Source organism: Marmota marmota, unplaced genomic scaffold (assembly GCF_001458135.2).
Source record: "Marmota marmota marmota unplaced genomic scaffold, marMar, whole genome shotgun sequence".
Taxonomy (NCBI): Eukaryota; Metazoa; Chordata; class Mammalia; order Rodentia; family Sciuridae; genus Marmota; species Marmota marmota.
In genome coordinates, this window is record NW_025999899.1 from 363,443 (window position 1) to 373,914 (window position 10,472).

Sequence of the window (10,472 nt, forward strand, 5' to 3'; positions counted from 1 at the left end):
CAAAAAAGTGGGGGGGTGGCTGGGGATGTGGTTCAGTGATTAAATGCCCCTGGGTTCAATCACTAGTACAAAAAAAAAAAAAGATTCCAAGAAGTGATCAGGCGTGGCTGGATATGCAGATTCAAATGATGTCGTTACACCTCACTCCATCTCTCAGGGTTCTTTCCTCTGGATTGACTTCCTGCTCAAACAGGCAGGCCCTGCCTCATGGTGTAAACAAGCCACCAGCAATCTTAGCACTTCAACAAAAAAAATGAATTTTTAAAATGGATTCTTCATGGAACAGGCTTGGATTGTACAGCAGTCACTGAGTCAAACATTGATGCCAGATAATGGAATATTCTAACAAATCAGGCCTCATTCTCAAGTCTACCCTGAGAAATAGGTATTAGTCTCAAAAGGAGAAGAAATCAATAAACAAATATTAAGAAAATGAAATGAGGGCTGGGGTTGTAGCTCAGTGGTAGAGTGGCTTGCTTAACACACATGAGGCACTGGGTTCAATCCTCAGCTCCAAATAAAAATAAATTTTAAAAAATAAAGGTATTGTGTCTATCTACAGAAAAAAAATTAAAAAAAGAAAAAGAATATGAAATGATACTAGGCACGGTGGTACATGTCTATAATATCCACAGCTCAGAATGCTGAGGCAGGAGGACCACAAGTTCAAAGCCAGCCTCAGCCCTTAGTGAGGTCCTAAGCAATTCATTGAGACCCTGTCTCTAAATAAAATACAAAATATCTAGGAAGTGGCTCAGTATTTAAGTGTCCCTGGATTCAATCCCTGGAGAGAGAGAGAGAGAGAGAGAGAGAGAGAGAGAGAGATATTACCATATGTATATTTCATGTGTGTGTGTGTGTGTGTGTGTGTGTGTATGAAATAAAAACAACTGAAGCCTATCATCCTTTTCATTTCTTTCTAGGAGGGACACTGTGTGACAGATGGAAATCATGAGGCCACAATACACTTTCTTGTGCTGTCTAGTTTACAAAATACTCCCCTTGTCCTAAGGAACCCTCACAACCAGCTCAGGAGGCAAGTGGTGTCACTCTACCCCTTATAAAGATGAGGGAATTGAGACTTACAGGCATGAAATGGATTGGTTAAGTCTTCAAACAGGGAAGGAACCAAAGAGAGACTACAGAGAGGTGTGTGCAGAAAAAGAGAAAGTAGACACTGACACCAGGCAGCTTGCAGTGTGTGACTAGCTCCCCCACCTGTTCCATCACCACCTCCTCCCTTTCCCCTCACAAGCTGCAGCTGGTGATAAGGGCCTCTCTCCCTTATCATTCTGACTCTCTCAGTTTCTACCACCTCTTTTCTCTGCCCTTTACTCATGCTCCAGCCTGTTTACTTCTGGATCCTGGAACCTCCGGCTCACTTTCACTCCCTGCCTTGCCATGGATCTTAAGAAGTGTACCCGCTATGTGGGGCTCTCCCTTATATCTCTTTCCCTAGTCTGCATCTTGGCCAATTCCCTCCTACTGGTGCCTGATGGGAAGACCTGGAGCAGTGACCAACTCAGCTTGCATGTCTTGATCCTGCCTGGCTTCATCGGCGGGGGATTGATGGTGAGGAGTCTAGAGCACAGGCCAGTGATCAGGGGTGTGGGCACAACCATGAGGGGTTCTGAATGGGAAGGGAGGAGAGAGGGAAAAAGAGGGAGTTCCAGATGGGACGGTAAGTGCTGGTGAAATCTACCCAGCAGAGCCCAACCCACTCCCTACACACTCAGCACTCTGTAGACAGCCCTGGAAGAGCCCCCAAGGACCTGAGATAAATGTCTAAGGGAAGGGAAAGTCAGGGAGGGGAGGCTCAAGTCTCTAAAGAGCTTTGCTTCTGGGTCAAAGCATGTCCTATCTGCTTGGCCCCACCACCCTCACAGCTGAGCAGATGTTGGGGACCCCTCACTACAAAGGTCTAAGCAGAAGGAGCAGCTGGTTGTGTGGAAGGTTATCAGAGCAGGGCAATAGGCATTGGGGGGTGCAGCAAAAATGTCTGGAGCCAGGCAGTGATGTCACCCATCAGTCACTCTACCTCTCAGCTCAATGTTGTCCCTCCCTCCTCCTCATCCTCTGACTCTCAGCCCACATTCTGGATGCCCACTCTGTGCTGGGTGCTAAGGATCGACTCAGAAGCAGGTCAGTCAGGCAGAGAAATTGCCCCCAAGGCTTCCTGGAGATGAGGATCTGCTAGGAGAAGTGGAGGAAGAGGAGTCACAGATTTCCTGGACCTCCTCCTCTCTTTCCCCATTTAGGGGAAGTAGTGTTTGTATTGGGCAAAAATGAAAGATCTACCCAGCAGAGTTTCCCTCTTTTCAGGACAGATGACAGATAACATTCTCTAGAAGAGGTCTCACCTTGTCCCTTTTCTGAATCACACCTCTATTAGCTAAGCAAGGATACTTCTCCTTAACCTAGCAACTCTCTCTTACCTTCTGAAGTCCCTTCTACTTCCCATCCCTTGCATGGATTCATAGTGTTGGACTATTCTCCATCTCTCAGATCTCAGCTCTCTCTGAGATGTCACACTCCCCCAGGCCTACACACTCACCCAGTGTCACCTCATGCCCCTTCTCCAGCCTAAACTACCTCACACTCCTCCACCCAGTCTACTAGTCTTTTTCAGGGGTGATCTCCAAGGCTGTGCTCCCAACATTCTCACTCACAACTGTCTTCCTCCCCCTCTACACCTGAGTCACTCTCAGGAAGTACCACTTGACACCACAGAGACACAGACAAGGTCCCTGCTCCCCTTAAATCTTGGGTTCCTTAGAGGGGGGCAAATGGTATGAAGGAAGCAAGACCCGAAGCCCCATGAGAGCAAGGGCTGCCTGTTCTGTTGGTTGCTGTGTGCCTGGCGCCTAAAACAGTGCCTTCACCTAACAGGAGCTTGGTTAATAATCACTGAATGAAGTAAATAAATATGTAAGATGATTTCAGACAGCACGGGGTGCCATCAAAAATAAAAATAAATAGGACTGGAGGAATAGCTCAGTGGTAGAGCACTTATCTAGCATGTGTGAGACACTAGGTTTGATCCCCAGCAATACTGCAAAGAAGAGAGAGCAAGAGAGAGAAGTGGAGAGAGAGTAAGCCAGGAATGCGTGGTAGCCCATACCTGAAATTCCAGTTACTCAAAAGGAAGATTATACCAGGTGCAGTGGCACATGCCTGTAATCCCAGCAAACTTGAGGCAAGTTTGACAACAGCCTGGGCAATAAAAAATTAAAATTAAAGATTAAAAGGGCTGGGATATGCCTTGGTGGAGAGTGTCCCTACATTGAATTGTCCATGCTACCAAAATAAACAAATAAATGAGAGAGAGAATAAAATCATAAGTTTGATTGAGGCCAACCTGGAAAATTAGATCATATATATGTATACATATATATACACGTATGTGTGTATATATGTATATATATGCATACACACACACATATACACACACGCACACACACACACAGAGGACATGCACGCTGTGGATGTAACTCAGTGGCAGAGTGCCCTGGATATTCAATTCCTAGTACCTCAAAAATAAGTAAATAAATAAATAAAACTATTATAAAGAGGTAGGGCAAGAAGTTAAGGATTTTTGTTATTTCTTTTTGGTTTGGGGGTTGTGTGTGTATACGTGCATGTGCGCTGGGGATTGAACTCAGAGACTTGTGAATGCTAAGCACATGCCCTCCTAGTGAGCTACACCCCCAGCCCCAGTTCAATAAATTTTTACAAAGTGGACATACCCACATACCCAGAACCAAGATTAAAAACCAGTTCATTCATGCACCTGTAGTCCCAACTCCTCAGGAAGCAGAGGCAGGAGGATCTTGAGGCTGAGACGAGGAGTTCCATGTCAACCCTAGTAAAATAGCAAGACCCTATCTCAAAAAACAAACAAGCAAACAAAACACAGATTGTTATTACCAGAATCCCATACATGCCTCTCACTAGGTACTACCCCCACCAACAAGGGTAATGATTATTCAGCCTTCTAACACCATAAACTAGTTTGGTCTGCTCAGTACTTTATTTAAAATGAAATCATACACTATGTGCTCTTTTGTGTCCGGCTTCTTTAGCATAATATCATATTGTGAGAGCCATCCGAGTTATTTTGTGTAGCTGTAGGTTTTTATTTTTTATGCATGCCATTATGTGAATACACTTTAATTTAAACTTTTACTGTTGATGGACATTTAGTTCTCAGTTTGGGTTTATGCAAATAAGGTCAATAACAACCTTCCTATAGGCATCGTAGGTGAGCATATGTGTTTATTTCCACTGTTACTCTTAGATAGGAGCAACACTGCTGGATCTTTTTTTTTTAATATTTATTGTTTTAGTTTTCGGTGGACACAACATCTTTGTTTGTATGTGGTGCTGAGGATCGAACCCGGGCCGCACGCATGCGAGGCGAGCGTGCTACCGCTTGAGCCACATCCCCAGCCCCACTGCTGGATCTTAAGATTTACAAATATTCAGTGCTAATACTGGCAAATAGTTTTCTGGGAGTTTTTGAATAAATTTCATTTCTATCAGCACAGAGTGAGAGTTGTTCCACTCCCCACTGGATTGAAGTAGATCCTCTAGCTATTGTGTGAAGAATGAATAGTAGTAGGTCAGCCATAAATGAAGAAGATGGGAGTAATGACATAGAGGGGAAATCAGTACCTTGAAATAGGCCAGTGGCCATGTGATAGAGAGAAGTGAGCAGATTCAAGCTATAAACTGTGTTGCCTCCTGAATTAATGATGACTCTTCTCTTTTCATGAAGACAATAAGACAGCAGGGAGGAAGAAGGGAAGCTTAGACCACAAAGGTAGACAAATACTTTGACCAAAAGTAAAACTCTCCGATGGTTCATTTGAAACTGGTAAATCTGGGTTGGGGATGTAACTCAGTGGTAGAGCATTTACCTAGCATGGCAATAACCTGATAACCTGGATTAGATTTCCAGCAATGCAGCGCACGCGCGCGCGCGCACACACACACACACACACACACACACACACACTAGTAAATCCAGAGGTAATTTTAGGTATCTTTGCATCCTAGAACCTCCCAGTAATTGACCTCACCAGCAAAGGGAACTAGCACTGACCCTGAATCTGCCTGGACACAGGAGCAGGAGAGCAAGAGTGCTAATGGAAGTTGGGCACAGTGGTACATGCCTGTAATCCCAGGGACTCCGGAGACTGAGGCAGGAGGATTGCAAGTTCAAAGCTAGCCTCACAAAAGCAAGGTGCTAAGCAACTCTGTGAGACCCTGATTCTCAATAAAATACAAAATAGGGCAGGGGTGTGATCAGTGGTTGAGTGCCCCCAAGTTCAATCCCTAGTACCCCACCCCCCCAAAAAAAAAGTGCTAGTGGAAATTTTGTTCAACTCATCAGGTTTTCTCTGTGGTTACTGGGGATGATATAAGAGAACTAAAACTCTCAGCCCCTTTCCTGGAAAAGAACAAAACACTTTTATGGTATATACCAACAGGGAAGGAAGGATCAAAACACCTATAGAATTCCAGGGATGGGAGATGAACAAAAAAAGGTGCTATGAAGACAATGACAAGGCTGGAGGCAGAGTGAGGAGCCTCAAAGGACTTGCTAGGATTTAGAAGCTCCCCTCCCACTGGGCTTGCTGGTGCTACCCTATAATCCCAGAGGCTCAGGAGGCTGAGGCAGGAGGATCACAAGTTGAAAGCCAGCCTCAACAACATAGGGAGGCCTTAAGCAAATCAGTGAGAGCCTATCTCTAAATAAAAATATAAAACCGGGCTGCGATGTGGCTCAGTATTTAAATGCTCTTGGGTTCAATTCCCAGTACCAAAACAAAAAACAAAAAATAAAATAACACCCCCCACCGTCCCCAGATTGAACCCAGGAACACTTTCCCACTGAGCTACAACCCCAGCACTTTATTTTTATTTTGAGATAGGGTCTCCTTCTGCTGCTGAGTTTCTGGATACAGAAACCAGAGTGGCTGGGTTTACAGGTATGTACCAACGTACCCTGGCAAGACCAAGATTAATCTGGTGGTAGCATGTAGGAAGAAGTGTGGGGTGGCGTGGGGCAAGAGCTACGGGAACTTAGTAGCTTATAACTTATAATTCTTATAACTAAGAATATCTTCCACATGGAATTTGATTAGAAATTGAATGGGGAAAGAAGGAGAAAGGACTGACAGATTCAGGAGCCACTGAAGGAAGAGTCAAAAGGACTTGAGATCTGACTGGGTGCCGAAGGATTAAAGTTTTTCCAGCCTAGGTGACATGGTGGGTGATTATTTCCCAAAATCAAAGGGAGATGAATTTGGGAAATAGTATGAGTTCACTCTGAGACAGGCTGAATCTGAGCTAAAACCAAGACATTTGAGTGAACACATCCTTCAGGCAGTTGGGTTTAGATCTCCAGGCATGTGGAGGTGTCTATTGGCAGAGGGAATAGCTGATTCCCTGGAAGGGGATGGACTTTGTGAGAAAAGTCACAGGAAAAAAAAAGATCAGGGGCTGGATCTTAGGAAATCCCACAACCCACATCACAGCATTTGTGAACCCACTCTACCATATCCTAGCTCACCAGACCTTCCAACACCACTACCTCTTCCCACTGCTGAAGATATTTATAGCTAAGGAGCATTTCCTCTAAAGCAGTCTTGATACCAGGCCCACCAGTTACCATTCAATCCTAAGAACAACTATGTGAAGTAGGTTTCATAAACCCTTTTTAATAAGATAAAACTGAGACCCAGAGAAACCAATCAGTTCATTGAGCATGAAGTAGTGTGGCCCAGGGCCTCCATATTCCCATTCAGAAAGGCACGTACTACGTGCCAAGAATTATGAGGAATATTTAATAGTGAACCCAACTCTCAAGGAAGCTGCCATATGGACAGAGATAAGGTAGGCACATAAATAATGATAAAGTAAGGTAGAGCCCAACCATGCTCCAGGACAGGTAGAGGTAAGGTCTTCCTACAGTCCAAAGGCCTGAGGACACCATAGGCAGCTTCCAGAGGAGGTGAATATCTTGAAGACCTAGGTTGGGGTGGAGGGTTCACACTATCACACTGACTCTGGTCCCACAGGTGCTGTGGTCGGGAATCGTAGCAGCTCTGGCAGCGGTTGCACATCCAGACTGGGTGAGATTCAAATTAAGAAGAGCTTTGCCAGGACGTGGTGGTGCACACCTGTAATCCCAGTGACTCTGGAGGTTGAGGCAAGGAGGATCTCAAATTCATCCATTTAGCAGGATCCTGTCTCATTAAAAAGAAATAAAAAGGGCTAGGGAAGTAGTTCAGACGTAGAGCACTTCTAGGTTCAATCCCCAGGGCGCCCCCACCTGCCCAAAAAGGAGAAAGCGATTGAGGATTTGATCTCTGAACCAGTCTCTCCCAGAGCCACAGCACCCTCTACAGAGTTCCTAGCCTCCATGAATCTCTGTTGGCCCTTAGTTTTGCCTAACTCCAAGCCCCAGGTTTATAGGAAAAAGTATTTTCAAGCACTCTGTTACAGGACTGCATCCCCAGCCCCAGGAATGTATTTCAACCTGGCTCCAGAGGAGCTTGGCAATATAAGGGACAGAGCTAGGCGCCGTCAGGCCACAAATGGGGACAGGGTGGCCCTATTCAGCCCACCTTCCACACCTGGTCCAGATTCCACATTCCTTCTTGTGCTCGATCTTCGGAATGCTTGGTGCCATCTACTGCCTCTCCGTGTCAGGAGTCGGCCTCAGAATTGGACCCAAATGCTTCATAAACGGCGAGTGGGACTACCACTTCCAAGAACCCGAGTAAGGCTTAGCATCTATTAGTGACCCCCAGTCTCTGCATCCCATGACTCCCATGCTCTTCCTACGTGGGTGCCACTGAGCTTCAGGAGAATTCCCTCCATGTGGGCCTAACTAACCCTTTGAAAATCCCACCCTGCCAGTGGAGGGGACTGCGGGTGGGGGTAGGGTGCCCTGTGACCTCCTTCACTCACTGGACCCTACCTGTCCACAGAGGCGCTTACTTGAAGTACAATGCTTACTGGAATTTGTGCGAGGAGCCACTCACAGTGGTGCCCTGGAATGTGACGCTGCTCTCGTTGCTGGTGGTTGCCTCCTGCCTGGAGATCGTGCTGTGTGGCGTGTACCTGGTGAACGCTATTATTTTATCATTTGATTGAAAGTACATGAAAGCGAATACAAAAAGAAAAAGAAAAATGGAGGGAGTGATGCTTTTATTCAGTTCCAGAGAGGCACATCTGGGGAATGGGGTGGGGGACATCAGGTCATCATGAGGATCTGGGTTTTATAAATTTTTAGCTGAGCTAGGTCATGGGAGGTATCACATCAGGCAAGGCAGGCAGCAACCAAAGGAGGCAGATTTAAAAGAGCCGCTGAAGGAGGCTTTATTGAGATATCACTCCCCGGCGGAACTCTATCAGACCCACAGAGTGGACAGGGGAAGGGTCTGAGGAGAAACCGTGTGGAAGCTTGACCGGACTGGACTTTTATGGGGCTTACAGCAGGAAGGGAAGGGCTTGGGACAGGAAAAGGTGTTTTTAGGGTCCCTTGCCCCCCTGGAGGTGGTCAGGGGAGTTGGCTGAACTCCAGGATTGGCCAGGGGGTCCTGCTGATGAACAGGCTTTAGTCAGGAGATCTGGCTGATTGACAGGTGTTTCCGTTGGCATCTGATTGATGTTCTTTTCCCGATTGGGCTGCTTTGTTCTAAGTCGCCACCACCAACCTAACAGGAGGAGTTACTTTTGGCAGGCCCCTTTGGTGGCCAGGTAATGGGAGGAGTTTAGAGTGGGGCTGGAGGACAGGTAGGTAACCATATTCTTCATTGTCCACTTCACGTTTTGAATGTAGCCTTCCTTGCTCTGAAGCCTCACTGTCTTTCTCTTTTCCGAAGGGCTCTCTGCTCACTGAGCCTCCACTGACTGCCAGGTTATACCTGCTTTCTCCTGGACTCCTTCCCTGGCCCGCCCACTCCCTGGCTCACTGGAATAAAAGGGATGTTTTTCTTTTCCTCTACCTCTCCCCCTCCCTAACCTGGGGGAATGGGGGTGAGGGGAAGTACTTGTCTGCTGGAGGTTCTAGGAAGTGAATATCTCCCAAATTAACAAGTAAATCCTAACACACTATCTGGACTCCTGGGACACCCCCCACCCCAATCAAGGCACACTTGGAATGTAGCCCTTTGAAGAGCCTCTTAAAAGCCCTCTGTTTTCCCTGATGGGCAGTTCATAGCTTCTGGGACAGGACTCCCCTGTGTTTCTCCTTCACTAGCAAAGCAATAAAATTACTTTTACTTTTTTCTCAAAACTGTTAAATTGGCACTGAGGACAAGGACCAAGTTTTTGGTTATATTATTGGTGTCATTTGTGAGAACTGGAGGAAAAAGGAGGTGGGACAGCATGAGGTGGAGTTGTGGAGGGACCTGCTTGCTCCTGGCTAGGTCCTCACTGTAAGACTAGAAAACACTGCACCACACGACACAGATTACCAAAGAGGTCTCACTTTATTACAAATGGCTGTGTGTTTATATAGGTCTAAGAGAGGTAGCAGGGGCTGAGGTAGATAACAGGTCGCCCGTTTATTGGCAAGCTCTTCCATATGTCATTTCCGGGGCCCAAGAAGTTAATTCTAATTGGGGCTAAGGCTTCCTACCAGCATGGTTTGAACATTGGCGCCAGCGGGAAAGAAACAAAGAAGAGAAGGAGGGTCGAGGGTTGTTAGACGCCATGCTGGGGTTTTTCTTTGGGGTGCGGCTGCCGTTATGTTTTCCCAACACTCACTCCCTTTCTCTTTTCTGAAGGGCTGTCTGCTCACTGAGCCTCCACTGACTGCCAGGTTATACCTGCTTTCTCCTGGACCACCCACTCCCTGGCTCACTGGAATAAACTGGTTTTGTTTGTTTGTTTTTTGAGAGAGAGAGAGAATTTTTATTTATTTTTTTTTTAGTTTTTGGCCGACACAACATCTTTGTTTGTATGTGGTGCTGAGAATCGAACCCGGGCCGCACACATGCCAGGCGAGCCCGCTACCACTTGAGCCACATCCCCAGCCCCTGGAATAAACTGTTTTGAGTCCCCCTTCAACCCTCCCAGCTCAGATTACTCCCTAAATCAGCAAGAGTCTTTGAGGGCCTCCTGAGCTTGGTGTTCTCCTGACCCTGTTGGAGCCCCTACACCCCATTTGTTTTGTTTTGAAAAGTTACTGAGCAAAAAAAAAGAAAAGTTACTGAGCTATTAAGTTGTGCAGGAAATACAGTAGTAAACAAGGCAGATGAGTTCTGTGCTCTCAAAGAATTGAACATTCCAGGAGTGCCGCAGTCTGGCTGGGCACAATCAGGAGCCACTTGTCAAAAGAAACTAACTTTATTTTTAGAACCACACACGCCAAACAAAACAGCCTCTCAGGAAAAATCCTCAGAGCCTCAACTGCCACCACCGGCTTTCCACAAGCCTCTCTCTCCCACACAAGC

The 10,472-nt window shown here is 46.3% G+C and overlaps 1 protein-coding gene across 1 annotated transcript; it reads left to right on the forward strand.

Moving 5' to 3' along the window:
* The first annotated feature begins 1,310 nt into the window (after positions 1-1,310).
* On the forward strand, positions 1,311-10,296 carry LOC107159317 (transmembrane 4 L6 family member 5-like). Its single transcript, XM_048798330.1, has 5 exons — positions 1,311-1,572; positions 7,086-7,139; positions 7,653-7,789; positions 8,001-8,136; positions 8,898-10,296. The coding sequence occupies exons 1-5, from the start codon at positions 1,402-1,404 to the stop codon at positions 9,090-9,092; spliced, it is 693 nt and encodes a 230-aa protein (XP_048654287.1). The 5' UTR covers positions 1,311-1,401; the 3' UTR covers positions 9,093-10,296.
* Positions 10,297-10,472: the final 176 nt, after the last annotated feature.

Coding starts and splice junctions, on each gene's coding strand:
- LOC107159317 (XM_048798330.1), top strand. CDS start 1,402: ATGGATCTTAAGAAGTGTACCCGCTATGTGGGGCTCTCCCTTATATCT. Junction 7,140..7,652: donor CGGTTGCACATCCAGACTGG/GTGAGATTCAAA, acceptor CACCTGGTCCAG/ATTCCACATTCCTTCTTGTG. Junction 7,790..8,000: donor TACCACTTCCAAGAACCCGA/GTAAGGCTTAGC, acceptor ACCTGTCCACAG/AGGCGCTTACTTGAAGTACA.